Source organism: Talaromyces amestolkiae (assembly GCF_001896365.1).
Source record: "Talaromyces amestolkiae strain CIB chromosome Unknown scaffold2.1, whole genome shotgun sequence".
NCBI lineage: Eukaryota > Fungi > Ascomycota > Eurotiomycetes > Eurotiales > Trichocomaceae > Talaromyces > Talaromyces amestolkiae.
Genome location: NW_024468038.1, coordinates 326,050 through 344,684, shown reverse-complemented (window position 1 = coordinate 344,684; position 18,635 = coordinate 326,050). Strand labels below are relative to the sequence as shown.

Here is an 18,635-nt window from a genome sequence, read left to right as displayed (position 1 = left end):
AAGCTGGCTCTTCGACTTCGAGGATTACACGTCCTAACGATCATCAACTCGGTTCTTTTCCATATTTCGATCTTTACCTCGAAGAACGACTGTCTTGCGATATTTGAAACATAAAGTCGGCGCTTTCTCATACGACCACTTCCTGGCTAGTTGCTCTGCTCTGAGGCATACGGAGAAAACAATTCTTGTCTTTATGAACGGCTATGCGAAGTTGGAATTGAGATGGATTGGGAGTTGACCGTGAACGTTGATACACGGCTTTTAAACGTCATCAACATCAGTCATCATGTTTGTCTTTCGGGTTGTTTCACATCACATTTGCCATCCCCCGTTCCTTCCCTATTTCATTATTATGTTCCCGATGTTTCATGCTTTGTTGCCCCAAATTGGTACATTGATTTGATTTGTTATCTCGACGTGGATCTATGACAGGGGACGGTGTAGGCAGGGGTGCTTACTGTGGGGAAGTTAGTCTTACGTTGGATTGATGTGCAGTCGAAGCGCTTGTTCTTGTCGCCGATGGCGATTAGACGGGCAGAAGCTGACAACAACGATACATGGAGTTAGCTTTACAAACTGGTGGTGGTACTGGCGATGGATGGATAGGGTCGCTTCCGGGGTGGTATCGGATTCACGTCGAGTATTTCATGCTGTAATTGCGTTAGCTATTTCTATCCTGCTATTTAATCGTGCTATCATCAATTTTCAAAAGCATATGCTAAAGTAAAGTTGTTCCGTAAGTTGAATAGAATACCGGGTCGGTCCGGTGAATACTCCTAATTAATTCGGGGCTACCATCATTGGCTGTCCAAACAGTGACTATGTACGTACATATTGCTGCGGATGTCTCCCAAACAGTCATAGTCTGGCAGCGCACTAGTGTTCACCTCACAACTCAGCTCGAGTAACCCGTTTCAGGACCTGCCTTAATCGAAATATGGAAACTTGTTGGAAAGCTTGATATGGCCCGCGTTAGTGTCAAAGTGGAAATAAATGGGCGACCACAATCACATGGAGGTCGTGACTTGCCGCCTTTTTCCTCATGTAGACTTACTCACTTGCCTATCAAGTTTGACACATTATATATTCTCGACCGCTTCTTTTCTTCGCCTTCATCATCATTGAAAACAAATCCATTGCCACTCAGAACCTACCATGACTCAGTTTTGGTGACGCTGGCACAGACCAATGTCTTGCGCTGAGTCCGCAATTTAGCAGCAACCGGAAGACCCCTCATTTAGACTTAAACACCTCGTTCTGTTGCTCCGTTGGCGATGAATTATTCCTACTTTACTCCAGTGGCGCCCCAGCAGCCATATCCGCTTTTTGCAATAGCCTCCTCGCCGTCGAATCTTGACGATATGAATGATGCTGCCATGTCGCAAACGCCGGTACGTTGATAAAGTTGTTGATTTTCATGTGCATTGCCGATCTACTCCACTCCCCGTCCCATCTCCATCCATCTCCAGAGTGGCGATATTCTACCATTCACCCCATCAAAGTCTTTAATTGAGCCTCAGCTCTTACTCTTTCAACTGACATATCATGGAGACATCATTTGAATACAACAATTACCCGTCCTTCCACGGATCATCCTACTACCCGAATCCCGGCGGCGCCGCAGTCCTCCGCCCTTCGCCTCATACACAACAACCTCAACAGACCCCACCCACATCATCGTTTCCGCGACACAATTCCATCGAAATGGTGCCCGGGGACGATCATCTGGGACAATACATATTCTCCGAGTTTCTAGAGGACCCATTGGCCGTTGCCCAGCGGTCGACGCGGAGTAGCAGTGAAGAGAAGGATGCCATAACGCCGGCGCAGAGCCGGCGGAAGGCTCAGAATAGGGCTGCGTACGTCCAGTTCCCTCGACCGAATGTGATTCAATTGGACGCTAGGTGCTAATTTGGGGGGCAGCCAACGAGCCTTCCGAGAACGCAAAGAACGCCGCGTGCGAGAACTAGAGCAAAAACTAACCGACCTCCAAGCGCAATCCATGACCCTGCACGCCGACAACGAGCGCCTCAAACGAGAACTAGCAAAGGTTGCTACCGAGAACGAAATACTGCGTGCCACATCGTCGAGCGGCGAGAATATAAGTGACGGCAACAACTCCCCGAGAGGAATGGATGGCGAGGAAGATAAAAAGAAACCATCGCCAACAACAGCAACGATAAACGGACCCAAGAAATGGGTTTCGCTAGACGTCCGCAAGAAATATGCAGCGGACTTCAAGGCAGGGAATCTGCCGCATCGGATTGTCCTCAGTGCAGAGACTGGGGAGAGATTACTGGATACAAAAGCGACGTGGGACTTGATACAGAGTCATCCGCTGTTTCAGAAGGGATTGGTGGATATTGGTGATGTCTGTGAAAGGTTGAAAAGGATTACGAAGTGTGATGGGCAAGGCCCGGCGTTTGAGGAGGGAAGGGTTAGGAAGATTATTGAGGAGAGCGTGGCGTGTGGGAATGATGAATTGATATAATACTGTCTCGAGTTGAGATGGCGAATGCGAATGCTAAGCATGAGCATAATGATGGAGGATCGGCGTAGATTTTTATGTGGGCTATGGATATATGGTATGCATCCATGAGATTTGAATGTGCGTTTCAGCGTTGGCGTTTATATCATCAGATGATGTCGGATTTTTATGAATATATTTGACTACATACACACACGTTAATATTGCCCAGTCAAGCACCCTGCACTAACCCTCTACCGGGAAGTCCGTACAGTTCGTCTAGATACTAGACATTCTTTTACATTTCTTCAGGCTTGTTCCTCCCAGAATAGGCATAGTCTCTATCCCAATCCGACACGGAACCTCCGTTCCCGAAACAGTTGCTTTTTCACATGACAATGTTATACAGTTTCTGGGGAAGTCTCGTCGTACACCTGCATATCCCCAGTAACGGTGAGGATTTCAACTAAGGTAAAGTATATCCGCGCGAATATTCTATGGAAGGACGGACATATGTACCCCGCTACCGGCAGTTGACTCCGCCTTTTAACGTGTCTAGACCTGGAGGGTATACAATGTGACACGCAAACCGCAGCCCACTCGAGATCCATTTAATCGAATGTTGATTGTGGCCCATACTCTCGATCAGCAGAATGTTTCTCACATTCGAGTCCTCTCAGCCCAATAACAAAAATGGTCTCCGCAACCCAAAACAGACAACGACAAGACGAAGCGAGCGGCTCAATCGACGCCGCCGCTCAACGCCGCGAGCATGCACTTCATGCCGTCAACGGAAAATTAGATGCGATGGCGAGAAGCCATGTGAAGCTTGTCGGTGGTACAAGAAGGCCGAGCAATGTAGTTATCCGGAGCGGGAGAGGGAAAGGTGAGATATTATTTTTGACTAGGTAAAAGATATGAACTCAACGAAATAGTCATTCAGAAGAGACATCATCATTACCGGACTATCGAGGAGCATTGGAAAGGCTCTTTCCCGAAACTGCACCCGAGAATCTGGTGGATTTATCGAGGGAGAGATTGTTAGCTTTGATATCGAAGCCTGCAGACGGGTCCCCCTACAATCAGCACTCCCAGCATCAAGATTCATTGACAATTGCCACATCCGCGTCTGTAGAGACACATGTCTCTGCACTATCGATGGAAAGACCGGGCCTGGAGTCTCTACATGCGATACCAGGAGAACACGAACAATTGGACGAAAATCAGTGTGCTAGCGCTTCCGAGGAGTCAGAAGAGCATATATCAGACGATGTCAATGCATTGTCTCTCCCAGCTCGGAACCTTACATCGTACCTGGGTGTATCGTCCATCCAGGCTGCGCTAAAAGTCATTGCGTGGCTGCATCCGGAACTGAATTCGCATCTGTCATCTCCCAAGGAACAGCGTCACCCGCATCATCGTTCATCAATTTCAGCCGGTCCACCACGCACAGAGCTGCAATTGCTTGATGCATACTTTGAGAACTTCCAACCATTCTCACCACTTTTAGACGAAGAAACATGCCGCTCAACTTTTATCTCTGGCCGCAGAAACGACGATCGATGGCTGGCACTACTCAACACAATCCTAGCGTTGGGAAGCATCACCGCCGCAGGCGTCGACAACCACAACCACCGAGCGTACTTTGAGCGCTCAATGAGCTTTCTAAACATCAAAACCCTTGGCAACCCCAGCCTTGAAGTTGTGCAGACACTAGGGCTCATGGGCGGCTGGTACTGCCACTACATCAGTCAACCCAATCTGGGCTACGCGCTGGTGGGTGCCTCGCTGCGGATGGCTGTTACACTGGGTTTGCAGCGAGAACCACCGTTCGACAGCCATTCAATGGGTGCAAATACTGCCAGATCAGGGTATCAGGAATTCAAACGCAGGGTTTGGTGGTCGCTTTGCTGTTTGGAGACATGGGGCCATGAGACGTTAGGTAGGCTGAGTATGGATTTCTTTGGGCCAAGTATTACGGTCAAGCTACCTCATTTACTTGATAAGGTCTCTCCCTTCCCTTACCCTTCGATATATGAATACAATATTGAGAGGTAATAGGAAAATTACATGAAAGCCCTCCCCCTAACCGAAAACGTACAATTCATCAAAATCGCCTCCAAAATCCAAGAATCCCTCGCCGCACTTCCGAGCCTGACGCACACAGAACTACTAAATCTAGACTCCCAGCTGCTCCAATGGTGGAACAACCTCCCCCCAGTCCTAAAGGACTACAACCCTTGCCCCGACGCTCTATACGCCGTGAGGACAGTCATGCGTTGGCGGTTCTACAATCAGCGGATACTCCTGTATCGCCCTCGACTGCTGAACTATGCCATGCGGCGCATCCCGTTAATTGCAATCAAAGGTGAAGAACGCATCGCCGTCCAACGATGTCGCGAAATAGCGGAAATGGCGATTGAGGATATCTCGGCCGCTACGGCGGTGAAATTGAATCAGATGATTGCTTGGAATGCGGTGTGGTTGATCTTTCAGGCTAGTATGGTGCCGTTGATATATCTGTCCACTGCTGCGGCTTCTGCGGGAGCGGCTGATAGTGATGACGATGTCGAGAGGTGTAAAGCGCAGGTTCATACTGCCATCGCGACGCTGGATCGTATGCGGCCCTATGGACATACAGCTGAGCGCTCGCTGGGAATGATTTCGAGTATCCTTGAGACTATACTGCATACACCAGACAACACTGGATTGATGACAACTGACCCAGCAACGAATCACGACGACGGTGAGATGCAAACACAAAATTGCCCGCCTATTCCGACGGAGTATCAACCTATCACCCGCGAACGAGTCCTGGATTGGACTGCTACGACTGCCGCGACTACGGGGTCTGTCAATACGTCTTTTGAGAATTATTCGTCGCAGCATATGTGGGAATATCTGAGCTGGGGCGAGAATAATGATTTCTGGGCTGAGATGTATACGAGTTTGAATCCTCAAGAGCAGGCGAATTTCTTCATCCCTAGTTAAAAAAGTTTGCTGGAAATGTATACTATTTCTTCTTTTGATTTCTCTAAGACGCAATCTTACAAGTGTAGGCTACTGGCCTAGATACCTGTACTTCAATGGAGCATCTCCCTCAGCCAGCCCTGTAATGGTAACAACCTGCTCATCACCCGGCACAATATCCATAGCACTGTCACTAACCCGCACACCATCCCTCTCCTCGAAAACGAGACATTTCACCGGTTTCCGTGCACTTACTCTCAGGATTTGCTGCCTCTCACCAGCCGCTGAACGCGTAGTCTCTGGCCGCACTTCCAGTCCCCGATCTGACAAATCGAGATACTTGAATGGCTGCGGCCAGTCCACATCCCTCGCCACGACCTGACCGTCAACCCAAAGCCGTGCCGACAGGACATGTGGCTCTGGCTCAGCGATGTGATCTATGACACCGTTTGTGAGCACATCTGTAGTTCCGTTAGGCGTAATCGTGACATTATCATAGACAACCGGAGCCCTCAAGTCTCTACCAGACACAACCGATAAAAATCGCAATTCTACCGTCGCATTTAGTACCTCATGCCTATAGCTACTAGCAACCCACAACTCATACCCGCTCTTCACCGGCGGTTGAGCGTGCGTAACACTCCAGTCATGGTGTTCACGCTGCACGCCAACGGTGAGTTGTCTGAGGGCTCGTTTGACGGTATAATAAGCCGGTTTTGGTCTAAGGAAGTAGTCCACAATGGCCCATGAGATTGTAGGCCAGCAGTCGTTCAATTGCCACAATAATGCGCCGCCGCAGTGTCGCGAGTCACCCCATTGCTTCCTCCAGCCGCGGTATCCGAACATCATTGTCTCTGCCTGGACTACCTGCGTCAAGTATATGTACGTCTTTGACATATCAGCATTTACTTCATTCTCAATCCATAAGATAGATGAGGCACAAACCTCCAAATCAGTAGCCGTCCTCAAATTCTCTACCAAATACGTCGCCAACCTCCTCTCATGCCCATCCGCCTTATTGTGGAAATCCAACACATGCGATTGCGGAAACTTGTCTGCATCGTTTTCGACAAAGTAGTCTATCGTAGACAGGTGCGGGAATGCCTCCATGCCGAATTCGCTGTTGAAGCGGCCGCCGAGGGTGGCGAAGATTTGGTACTTTTCTTGGGTGCCGTGCCAGACTATACGAATTCATTAGTGATGACTGTTAAATATGACAAATAAAGGGAAGGGGTAAGGACCGTTCCACTGATGCATGTCCCCGACTGTAGGGTCCGAGGTGATTTTGCCGTCACCCCAAGGACTGCCTGGGTGGTAGAAGGTCGCTGGTGAGTACTCAGCTACTACTTCTGGAAGCACTTTCTCATAGATATAGCGTGCTGGAAAGTCTGTCTTGAGCCAGTTGTTTGGGTTCTTATCGTCATAATCATAGGTCAGTTTGGCCTGCTCCTGCACTTGATAGTCTTCATTATTGCCGACATAGATCACAATAGAAGGGTGGTGGCGTAATCGCTGGACATTGTACACAGCTTCCTGGCGTATAGATTCAAGTATCTCAGGCCAGGCTGGGTAATTGCCACAGCCAAACATAAAGTCCTGCCATACCAGCACGCCGAGCTCGTCGCAGGCTTCGTAGAACTTTTCATCTTCGTAGATTCCGCCGCCCCAGACTCTGCTCACGCCTGTTAGATAGGGTTTACTGAAATATTTAGAGCTCGCGCATACCTGATCATCACCTGCCCACCGGCAACCATAAGCTCAATCCACTTCCTGTACCTCTCTGCATCTATACTTGGCAACAGACTATCCGCGGGAATCCAGCAAGACCCTCCACAGAAAACATCTACCCCATTGATCCGGAAGAAGAATGATTTTCCATGCTTATCTGGCTGTTGGACTGTTTCGGCAGATCGTATGCCGAATTTCTTGGTGGTGTTGTGTAGCTCTGTTCCGTCGTGTGAAAGGGACACTGTGACTTCGTACAGAGTTTGAGAACCGTAGCCGTGCGGCCACCACAGTTCTGGATCGGTGATCTCAAACTTGACTTTTGCTGTTTGATCGGTAGTATTCACAGAGATGTCATCCTGGCGTGCAATTTCATGTCCCCTCAGACTCACACGGAACGAAGCCTTAAGGTCCTTTGATGTCGAGCTCGAAGCATCGATCTTAGCAATCGCCGTGACACTCGCCCTCTTGCCATCGAAATCAATGTTCGTCGTCTTTGGCCACAAATCTGCTACTCGCGCAGCATACACCTCCAGGCGCACATCACGCCAAATGCCCGCCGTCATGATGATCGGACCCCAGTCCCAACCCCAGTGATACTGCGCTTTACGTACAGCTAACCGCGCAATATCGCCATTGAAGCCGACCCATTTGTGGTCAGGATATTTTTCACGAATCTCGCGTGCCCTGGACTGGGCGCAATCAAACTCAATTTCTAGGACATATTTTTTTCCTTCGGTGGATTTGAGTAGAGCTTCGGTGATATCCACACGGTGGCCCAGGAACATATTATCACTTTCGAGTATAGTTTTCCCGTCAAGCGTGACTGATGCGAATGTATCCAGACCATCGAACCCAAGGGCTACTTTTGCGCCGGTAGGAATTTTTGGTCGTTGAAATTCATGCCTGTAAACCCATGATTTCTCATTGACCCAACGGGCTTTGAGCTCGTTGAATCCTATGTAAGGGTTTTCGAGCCTGTGTTGCAAAGGTTAGCTGTCGTTGCACCTGAGAAGTGTGGGAAGTGGGTGTCCAACTTATTGTTTGCGATGAGATCTTGCTGTACTGTTGAAGGAATAGCTGGTACAGGCATCCATGTATCCAGGTCCGATTGCTCGCTGTCTCGGTCTCGGAACGTCCATCCAGTGGACAGTTGTTGCTGGTAGAAAGCCATGCTCACCGTTGATTCACCCTCAGACGACTAAATGCACGGAAATTAGTTTCGAGCAAGCTCCCAGACGCTGCAGAATTATATATTTACACTAAACACTTGTACCGCATCAGTGGATCCACTGATTCAGCCTATTATCGCATCTCTGCGGACTTAGTGCGGAGATGAAGGGAGTGATGTTGTGGTGTTGCGTTGCTAGAACGAAAGAGTCACGGAGTCTTGGTAGTCAGTCACTAAGTTAGCCTAATCGGGAAGGTAAGAGGCGGAGGTCCGTTTTTGGCATTTGGAGTCTTTCTTCGCCGCGATCTGAAACCTGAAACTTGAACCGAAACTAAAGGACTGCACGGTGGTACTTTTTATGTAATTATAATGTCTTCAATCCGAGGTCTGTGAACGGAGAGTCGCATCGAAGGTGATGGGTGTGGCTCTCTTGTGTACCTTCACACACTGTTATAGACAATAATGCTATCCGGGTGACTGCGCCAATTTTGATGAAGAATAAATCGAAAAAGGAATACAGATGGATCTAATCGACGACAGGAGTGAGTTGAACTCACACATCCGAAAAGAAACGGCATGTTATGGCTTTGATTCTGGCTTTGAGGCGAGATTACATGGAGTCCTCAATGTTTGATTCGTGTGTGTGCGGTTGAACATGGAGGTTGTTGGTAATGTCATCTAGGAGACAGGCTGTCAGAACTATGTTTGTATCGCTAGTTATATCGATGAGTGACGGATCCAAGGATGGTTGGTTTGTTGTGGTGACCTTGTGGAAGTATAGGTTGAAAGTTACTAGTGATTTGGGTCTCAAACATTGAAGACAAGACATTTTGACATTGCAGGAAACTGAAGTCCTAGAGGATGACCTAGGTGTACTTGGTCAAATCAGATTTTGACTATATAAACCACTCCACGTTGTTCATGCGTCTTCCTAAGCTAAGATATCTTGGACATGCACAAATTAAGCTGCTACAGAACGACTAGGCTTTTCAATAGGAAGAATCAGACCGTCAACTTCCTTTGAAGCAATGAAGATGAGCGAGCTAGGCTTCATCCTTGATAGCCACTACACGCTTATCCTCATCCACTGCAATCTCGGTACCCCGAATGGACGCTTTCACTGGGTTGCGCGCTTCAAAGATCTGGTCAAGTTCCTCGAGCTATCACAAGTGTTAGTTCGTATTCAAAGATTGAGAAGTAAAAGGGAACATACTGTTCGATTCTTGGTTTCTGGAAGGAAAAAATACATAATGACCGTCTGAATAGCATCCCAAACCACGAAGATGATGTAAGTCTTCCAACCAATCTTGGCGAGAGCCACCGGCCAAGCAAACTGATTGAGAAGACCGGCAGCATTGACAGCAAGCGAGGAAAAGGCCATGCCCTTGGCACGCATTTCGTACGACAGAACTTCGACCGGATACAAGGCCTGCAGTGGAGTAAGGCAGAAGGAAAAGACTCCACCAAAAATGAAGATAAAGCCAAGCGTAGCATTGGATGCAGAGTGGTTGAGCACGCCGCTGGAGTCGTATACCTGGCTTGAGGCAGCTAGGACTGCTACCCACACCAGACAGCAACCAGCCATACCGCTCAGCATCATGGGGCGACGACCCAGTCTGTCGACAAAGGCAGCACCGCAGAGAGCAAAGAAGAATTGGAAGCACGAGTATCCGAGATTAATGTTGGCTTGAGTGACGTCGGAGGTGAATCCGGCTCCCTTAAGGGCTGGGACCAGGTAATAGGTAAGAACGCCATTACCAGCCCATTGTGCAAAGATAGAAAAGGCACAGTTGCAGGCGAGACGATAGAAATTGCTTCGGCGGTTGAACAAACTGCGGTAGTCCCAGAATTTTTTGTCCTAAGAGTGTTAGCCATTACATCAGAAGATAGAATGAACATTTGAAGGAACTTACAGAGCCATCGACGTTCAGATGCGTCTCATATTCAGAAATTTGGAGTTTGACCCATAGAGAATCACGGTTTCCGTATCCATGCCACTTTGTCATAGTTTCAATAGCTTTCTCTCTTTTTCCGTGAACATACAACCAACGAGGAGACTCTGGAATCATCCAGCAAAATACGATAACGAGCCCAGCAAAGACCATCTGCAACCAGATCGGAATTTGCCAGGATTGGTTGGTGTCAAGAGTAATCGCACCACGGACAGCACCAGACGAAAGAATCGAACCGACAAACCAGAAAGTATTGCAGTAACCAGTCACCATACCCCGATAAGCTGGGTGGACGGTCTCAACGACGTAGATAGGGCCTGCAGCAGCGGCGATGGAGACGCCGAAACCAAGCATGAAGCGTCCTCCCATGAATTGACCGACGCTGGCATTGGTGATGGTGAGACCGCACACGATCGTACCGAGGACAATCAAAAGACTGCCTAGGAACATGCCGACACGGCGGCCCCAGGTGTCGATTGCAGGACCGACAAAGGGGAGTGCACTGACACCGCCGATCTGGTACATGGCAGAGACGATGCCTGCCCAGATTCCCGAATCGCTGCCGTGGAAGTGGTCGAGGAAGACGGTGTTGGCGAGGAGACCGCTGAATAGCGAACCGTCGAATCCGTTCATAGTCTGACAAAAGAAGCCGACCAGTAGGCAGAGGCACAGTAGGATGGTGGTTGGGTGGCTCAGGATAGGGGGCTCCTGTATCAGGGCCTCATTGAATGCGCCACTGCCAGTCACCACTCGGAGAGTGGTGTTTTCCTGTGACAGTAATCTATTAGCACAATCTCAGTCACTTGTGTGCTGTGTACTCACTACCTCCTCCAGCGCCGCAGCGGTCTTTTTCTCTTCAACCTGCTCGGGTCTCTCCATTCTGAGATTGTGATAGTATCTTGAGAATGTTTTCAAGAAGTCAAGTGATAGTGTTCAGGAGGCACACACGATTGACATCCGGGGAATCCATGGGGAACTGCATGTGATTTATAGATATAACAAAGACCTTATGATCGTCTGAAAGACTCACGTCTAGAAACACAAGCAGATGCTAAGCCGGAATCAGCACGGAAGCAAACACTCGAACACGAAGATTTCCCGAGGCCATATGGAGACATCACAAGACTGTTCGGCGCCCCGTGGTATACGCATCCCGTTTAGGTTCATCCCGTCTTGTCCGTGTTGGATTGAGCGATTGGATATCCACAATTTCCGCATTGAGAGCGGAGTCGAACCACAATTCTGGCCGCATAGTATGACCTCGGGAATTTAGACAGCCATAGACTGTCCATGTCTGAATCTGGGGTTTCTGGGGTAGTAGTTGCAACTGCCGATCCATGCTGATACGAGAAGGTGAAGATGTTTCTGCAAACATAGTTTATTTTATTATGTAGTTAATCATAATGAAACGGGATATCGGGAGATGCTCAAAATTAAGGATCATGAAGTAGAGGTTTGAAAACTATATAAGGGGCCATTCTCATGCTCTCAAAATGTCCAAAAAAAAATGAAAGACGAGCAGATATCAAACTGAGAAAATAAGTTCCACAATCTACTTCAAAATGAAGTCCGCAATCCTCATCATTCCTTTCCTGTCCCATCTAGCTGCCTCCCAAACAGCGAATTGGGGTCAGTGTGGTGGCCAGAACTGGAGCGGAGATGTCACCTGCAATCCAGGTTGGTACTGTTCATATCAGAACCAGTGGTATAGCCAGTGTCTTCCAAGCTCGAGCTCAAGCTCATCTTCAACCGCGACAACTCTATCCACAGTCGCATCATCCACTACTAGCACTAGAAGCACAACAAGTGCTGGCGGCTCTACTGCTACCGGCTCTTTTCCTAGTGCTAGTGGAACCAGCTTCGTAATTGACGGTAATAAGGGGTACTTTGCCGGTACCAATTCGTACTGGCTTCCCTTTCTCACGAACGATGCCGATGTTGACTTGGTAATGGGCCATTTGCAGCAGTCAGGCCTCAAGATTTTGCGGGTCTGGGGATTCAACGATGTCAATACCGTACCCAGTTCTGGCACGGTTTATTTCCAGCTGCTCGCAAATGGTCAACAGACAATCAACACTGGCGCTGATGGGCTACAGCGTCTTGATTATGTCGTAAAGTCTGCTGAGGCTCATGATATTAAGCTGATCATCAACTTCGTGAACAACTGGAATGATTACGGTGGTATGAATGCATACGTTCAGAATTACGGTGGAACTCAGACCGGATGGTACACGAATAGCGCAGCGCAAACCGCGTACAAGACATACATCAAGGCGGTCATCAGCCGGTACACCGGGTCCTCTGCCATTTTTGCTTGGGAGTTGGCCAACGAGCCACGCTGCAACGGATGCAGCACCGATGTCATCTACAACTGGGCCCAGTCAACAAGCCAGTATATCAAGTCGCTTGAGCCGGGGCGTATGGTGTGTATTGGAGATGGTAAGTGCTTGCTCACGTCACGAAAGTATCAGCTGGTGCACTTTACTCACGTTACTTGATAGAGGGCATGGGATTGAGCGTCGACTCGGATGGTAGTTACCCCTTTGGATATTCTGAAGGAAATGACTTTGAAAAGACCCTGACCATCCCGACCATCGATTTCGGAACGATTCATTTATACCCAAGCCAATGTTAGTCAAAAATTTTATATCTTTCTTTCTACTAGTAACCAAGGCTAACAAGTCAAAATCAGGGGGCGAGACGGATTCCTGGGGCTCATCTTGGATCACAGCCCACGGCCAAGCCTGCAAGAACGCCGGCAAACCATGTCTTCTCGAAGAGTATGGATCCAAGAGTCTCTGCAGCTCCGAGGCTCCCTGGCAAACAACGGCTATCAGTTCCGTTGCCGCAGATTTGTTCTGGCAGTGGGGTGATACTTTGAGCAGTGGGCAGTCTCCTAACGATGGATATACTGTCTACTATGGTAGCAGTGATTACACCTGCTTGGTGAAAAACCACGTTAGTGCAATCTAATCGGCTTTAATTGGCATGCAAGAGAAGGTTTCGGTGAAATTGCTTGGTCCTGATCTCTTTTTGCTGGTATTGAAAACTATGGCCCATGCCGCTTTCCTAGAGAGTGTGGAGCTTACAGCTCTAGGAGCAGCTATATTGTCAATATTTCAGTCTGATTCAATCGATTAAAAGATGTGCTTACAGTCTCCTGGTTAATCTACAAGGTTATAGTAGGCTGGTATATAGTCAGGGCTAGGGCTAGGGCTTGCGTGCACGTCTTGAGTAACAATATAAAGCTCTACACTATAAATATATATTGGTCTGTTTTTAAGCACCCGTGGACGTATAGTCCGATTGCTGGGCTTCATCGATCCTACATTCTAGTTGATCCATCATCGATCCTAAGATTACTTCTCCATTGTAGCTTATTACATGACCCGACAAAGGTAACCTAGGTAGTAGGAAAGATCATGGCGAAGTTAGCGACTCAGACATTGGTTAGGTTGAGCGCGTATCGAAACACCAATATAGTACATAGATTATGAGGCCATGCTATCAGATACATCGCCGAGCGAGGAATATCGTCTCGATGAATAAGCCGAAGCCACAGAATGCGATCACGACGCGCGCGCGCACCGCGGATTGACGAGGTTCACTCGACACTCAAGCCGCCTGGCCAGTCAACATACTGAAAGATAGAAGCTGAAGCATAGTCTCAATCCCAGTCATCGTCATCTTCATCTTCCTTTTCAGGAGCCCGGTTCCTCTCGTCGTCGGAGTCATCTTGTTTTCTAAGTCGCATATCGCCCTCCTTAAGCGCCCCCAAGTCCACGAGAACCTTTTCAACGTCTGCACTATTTGTCAATATATGATTTCATCTGTGATAAAAGGGGACAAACCTTCGGCCTTCGTCCTCACACCCTGAAGCTCTCTCAATGTCACATATTGTCGCCGGATCTCTCCATCTTTATAAACTAATATCGTAGGCGTATTACGATCTGGATACCCTTCTATACACATGTCGCCTCTGATTTCGCAAAACTTGATTTCTCCATATTTGGGCGCCAGCTGTCTCCATATTTCGCTCAGTACGCGGGATTCTGTGTTTCCACCTGTCGATGAGGTCAAATTCACGAGAACGAAGGCTTCTGCGGAAGCATCTGTGACTTCTTTGGCGTAGTCTGTTTTTTGTAGAGGGTAGACTTGGTTGTAGACGCTTGCTTTCTGGAGGGTGGATATTTCGGCCATGCGTTTTTTTCTATTTGAAAATCAATACTGGACTCCTTAACAAAGCAACTTAGTTGCTGGTCGTCGACCCACCTATATTGCTCCAAGAAGTCTTCATCTTCTTCATCTTCGAGCGCATCGAGCTCGTCTAAATCCTTGTCCTCGAGTCGGTTTTCGTGGGCTCGTCGCTGAGCTTCAAGAATAGCTTCTTCGATAATTGGTGTCGGTGATGGGGGCTTTTCCGGTATGACTCCGTGTTTTCGAAGGATGTCATTCCTGTGATCGTTGTACGTTAGCTTGTCACTGTTGTCAAGCTCGAGAAGCATGAAGTATATACATACCACTCTGTATCCGCTTCGGGGTGGTCCACGGGGACATTCACTGGCATATCCATGATGAATATTATAGCTTTGAATTAATTAGATTGAAAGAAAAGTGAACGTCTGAGGAATCGAGCACATAAATTGTATATTGTAATTTCAAAAAGTTGCCTGACGCTGGGTCAAKGGCMCCTGCCACTACGCCGCATGTTTGCACTGTTTGGCAAGTCCCGTGTTTGGTGCCCACACAAGGAGACTCGGAAGGACACCTGGAGATAGATCGATTACTAGTGGGTTGCAGCAACAACAACTACCTCCTTGCCATTTCCCACGATTTCCACAATTGACTGCCAACTCAAGGGTCCATTTCTGGAATTGGCTTACTATCACGCACATTCGTATCTTCAGTCGAACCTACCCCGGAGAATGCAGGCGCGGTAGGCCTGGTTACACCGCCCCCTCCACCAGCACTCTCCTTTCGTGACTTTATACGACCCTAAATTCAACATAGCTGCACAGGGCTGTTTGCGATCGATATTTCGTTGGTGGGACTGATACGCAAACCAAAATGGCTTATATGAAGAAGGATGAAGATGCCGATCAGGCCATGATCAAGCTTGATCGCACCACTGTTTTCCAAGAAGGTAAGACAGGACGCCGACTTCTAGCTCTGACAGACTGTCATGTTCGCTAGACATTGTGGAAATATCTGACAATCATTATAGCAAGACTATTCAATTCATCACCAATCTCTCCGCGAAGATGCCGCACCCTCCTCACAAAGCTCGCCGTCCTCTTATTTACCGGCGAGAAATTCCCATCTGATGAGGCCACAACACTCTTCTTCGGCATTTCTAAGCTGTTCCAAAACAAAGATCCTTCTCTACGTCAAATGGTTTATTTGATCCTTAAAGAACTCGCTACCACAGCCCAAGATGTAATCATGTCAACAAGTATTATCATGAAGGATACTGCGGTTGGAAGCGATGTTGTCTACCGAGCCAACGCTATCCGTGGATTGTGTCGTATCATTGATGTGAGCTTGAACGAGACGTTTTGTCATTGCCTAGACTAACTTTATTCTAGGCTACCACCGTTCAAGGTATCGAGCGATTGATCAAGACCGCCATTGTCGACAAAACGCCTTCAGTTTCTTCAGCCGCTTTGGTATCCTCATACCACTTGCTTCCGATCGCGCGTGACGTTGTTCGGCGATGGCAGAGCGAAACACAAGAAGCTGCTTCTGCTTCCAAGACGTCGACCGGGTTTTTGGGCTTCTCATCTGGCCAAAGCCATGCGATTTCACAGACCAACTATATGACGCAATACCATGCCATTGGTCTTTTGTATCAGATGCGATCTCACGACAGGATGGCCCTGGTGAAGATGGTTCAACAATATGCTGCGGCCGGCGCAGTCAAGAGTCCAGCGGCCGTCATTCTACTCGTGCGTTTGGCGGCGAAACTTGCAGAGGAAGACGCAAGTCTGAGGAAACCAATGATGCAACTGCTTGATGGCTGGCTCCGACACAAGCACGACATGGTTAATTTCGAGGCCGCCAAGGCTATTTGCGACATGAAGGATGTGACCGATGCAGAGGCTTCGCAAGCTGTTCATGTCCTGCAATTGTTCCTTTCGTCTCCGCGCGCCATTACCAAATTCGCCGCGATCAGAATCTTGCACAGCTTCGCTTCGTTCAAGCCACATGTTGTCAACCAATGCAATCAAGATATCGAAGCACTCATCTCCAACAGTAACCGTTCCATTGCCACATTCGCCATTACTACGTTGCTCAAGACCGGTAACGAGGCTAGTGTTGATCGTCTGATGAAGCAGATCTCTGGTTTCATGGCAGATATCACCGACGAGTTCAAGATCACCATTGTAGAAGCTATCAGGACTCTATGCTTGAAGTTCCCCAGCAAACAGGCCAGTATGCTTACTTTCCTTAGCGGAATTCTTCGGGACGAGGGTGGTTATGAATTCAAGCGCAGCGTTGTTGAGAGCATGTTTGATCTTATCAAATTTGTTCCCGGTAGCAAAGAAGACGGTAAGCTTTTTCCGTGCGAATGGCTTGATAATGCTAAGTACTGACAATCATAGCACTTGCACATCTTTGCGAGTTTATTGAGGATTGCGAGTTCACCAAGCTTTCCGTCCGAATCCTCCATCTGCTCGGCGTGGAAGGCCCCAAGACTCCTCAACCTACCAAATACATTCGATATATCTATAACCGGGTAGTCCTCGAAAACGCCGTTGTTCGTGCCGCTGCTGTCACTGCACTGGCTAAGTTTGGTGTCGGTCAGCAAGATCCGGAGGTCAAGCGTAGTGTTTCCGTTTTGCTCACCAGATGCTTGGATGACACGGATGATGAAGTGCGGGATCGTGCGGCTCTTAATCTTCGTTTGATGAAGGAGGAGGACGAAGTCGCTAATCGCTTTGTCAAGAATGGTTCGTATTTGAACAAATTGTCATGGGTATGTGTACTGACTTTGATAGATTCCATGTTCTCGCTATCCACATTCGAGCACCAGTTGGTCATGTATGTCACAGCTACGGATAAGGAAACCTTCTCAGTGGCTTTCGACGTCTCGTCTATTCCTGTAGTCTCTCACGAACAAGCGCTTGCCGAAGAAAGAACCAAGAAGCTTACATCGGCGACTCCCACTCTCAAAGCACCTTCGACGGCTCCGACAAAAGCCAAGGCCAATGGTGCTGCCGAGGGTGCTGCTACTGCCGCTGCTACTCAGAAATATGCCGAACAGCTTATGCAAATCCCGGAGCTCAAGGAGTACGGCACGCTTCTCAAATCTTCCAACGTGGTCGAACTTACCGAGAGCGAGACCGAATACGTCGTCTCTGCTGTCAAACATATTTTCAAGGAGCACATTGTCCTGCAATATGACCTTAAGAACACATTACCCGATACTGTTCTAGAAGACGTGTCGGTGGTAGCAACGCCAACGGATGACGAAGAGGAACTGGAGGAAGACTTCATTGTACCATGCCCTAAACTGCCTACCAACGAGCCGGGTATCGTGTACGTGGCATTCAAGAAGACTGGTGGAGAGCACAGTTTCCCTACCTTGTCATTTACGAACAACCTCAAATTCACCAGCAAGGAGATAGACCCAACCACTGGCGAGCCTGAGAAGAGCGGCTACGAGGACGAATACCAGGTCGAAGATCTCGACCTGACCGGTAGCGACTATGTCATTCCCGCTTTTGCTGGCAGCTTCGATCATGTATGGGAACAGACTGGCGCCAACGGCGAAGAGGCCAGCGAGACATTCCAACTCAGCAATGTCAAGAGCATTTCCGGTAAGCTTCTGCTATTCAACTCGCCCTGTTCATGATTTCATTGTACTAACATTAAATAGATGCAACCGAACAACTCATCACAGCCCTATCCCTACAACCCCTCGAAGGCACAGACGTCGCCCTCAGCAACACCACACATACCCTCAAACTATACGGCAAGACAGTATCCGGTGGTCGCATCGCGGGTCTGGTCAAGATGGCCTTCTCAGCTCGAACAGGCGTCACGACAAAGGTGTCTATTCGATCGGAAGAGGAAGGATTCGCAGCTGCCATTGTCGCGTCGGTTAGTTAGATGAGCAGACTGTTTTCCTTTGTTATAAGAAAAGCATATGTTTTCTTTAGCCATTTACTCTCATCTTCATTCTGTTTTTCTACTAGAAAAGGGAATTGAGTGGGATTTGTTTTGTGTCGGATTGGTTGATGATGACGAATTTGTTTTTATGGTTGGCCAGATTGGGGTAGATTCTTGTCCTGTGCCCCCTTTTTTGCATTAGGGTTGTAGATACTAATATATTTATCCTTTCACCGAC

At 48.3% G+C, this 18,635-nt stretch overlaps 7 protein-coding genes across 7 annotated transcripts; 4 read left to right on the top strand and 3 right to left on the bottom strand.

Annotated features, from left to right (window-relative positions):
- Positions 1-1,545: 1,545 nt before the first annotated feature.
- On the top strand, positions 1,546-2,491 carry BHQ10_001409 (uncharacterized protein; the record flags this gene model as incomplete). Its single annotated transcript, XM_040873442.1, has 2 exons — positions 1,546-1,859; positions 1,924-2,491. The coding sequence occupies 2 exons, from the start codon at positions 1,546-1,548 to the stop codon at positions 2,489-2,491; spliced, it is 882 nt and encodes a 293-aa protein (XP_040729914.1).
- Positions 2,492-3,160: 669 nt separating this feature from the next.
- BHQ10_001408 (uncharacterized protein) lies at positions 3,161-5,458 on the top strand (the record flags this gene model as incomplete). Its single annotated transcript, XM_040873441.1, has 3 exons — positions 3,161-3,353; positions 3,411-4,409; positions 4,650-5,458. 3 exons carry the CDS (start codon positions 3,161-3,163, stop codon positions 5,456-5,458), a joined length of 2,001 nt encoding a protein of 666 aa, XP_040729913.1.
- Positions 5,459-5,527: 69 nt separating this feature from the next.
- Positions 5,528-8,336, bottom strand: BHQ10_001407 (uncharacterized protein; the record flags this gene model as incomplete). The annotated part of the gene is made up of 5 exons (XM_040873440.1): positions 5,528-6,325; positions 6,383-6,618; positions 6,679-7,109; positions 7,163-8,140; positions 8,200-8,336. The coding sequence occupies 5 exons, from the start codon at positions 8,334-8,336 to the stop codon at positions 5,528-5,530; spliced, it is 2,580 nt and encodes an 859-aa protein (XP_040729912.1).
- Positions 8,337-9,376: 1,040 nt separating this feature from the next.
- BHQ10_001406 (uncharacterized protein) lies at positions 9,377-11,164 on the bottom strand (the record flags this gene model as incomplete). The annotated part of the gene is made up of 4 exons (XM_040873439.1): positions 9,377-9,493; positions 9,547-10,191; positions 10,247-11,053; positions 11,108-11,164. The coding sequence occupies 4 exons, from the start codon at positions 11,162-11,164 to the stop codon at positions 9,377-9,379; spliced, it is 1,626 nt and encodes a 541-aa protein (XP_040729911.1).
- A 683-nt stretch (positions 11,165-11,847) lies between these two features.
- Positions 11,848-13,258, top strand: BHQ10_001405 (uncharacterized protein; the record flags this gene model as incomplete). The annotated part of the gene is made up of 4 exons (XM_040873438.1): positions 11,848-11,962; positions 12,056-12,724; positions 12,787-12,915; positions 12,978-13,258. 4 exons carry the CDS (start codon positions 11,848-11,850, stop codon positions 13,256-13,258), a joined length of 1,194 nt encoding a protein of 397 aa, XP_040729910.1.
- A 694-nt stretch (positions 13,259-13,952) lies between these two features.
- On the bottom strand, positions 13,953-14,858 carry BHQ10_001404 (uncharacterized protein; the record flags this gene model as incomplete). The annotated part of the gene is made up of 4 exons (XM_040873437.1): positions 13,953-14,086; positions 14,137-14,495; positions 14,558-14,740; positions 14,806-14,858. The coding sequence occupies 4 exons, from the start codon at positions 14,856-14,858 to the stop codon at positions 13,953-13,955; spliced, it is 729 nt and encodes a 242-aa protein (XP_040729909.1).
- Positions 14,859-15,352: 494 nt separating this feature from the next.
- Positions 15,353-18,397, top strand: BHQ10_001403 (uncharacterized protein; the record flags this gene model as incomplete). Its single annotated transcript, XM_040873436.1, has 6 exons — positions 15,353-15,428; positions 15,510-15,820; positions 15,871-16,834; positions 16,888-17,235; positions 17,284-18,105; positions 18,165-18,397. 6 exons carry the CDS (start codon positions 15,353-15,355, stop codon positions 18,395-18,397), a joined length of 2,754 nt encoding a protein of 917 aa, XP_040729908.1.
- Between the last annotated feature and the right edge of the window lie 238 nt (positions 18,398-18,635).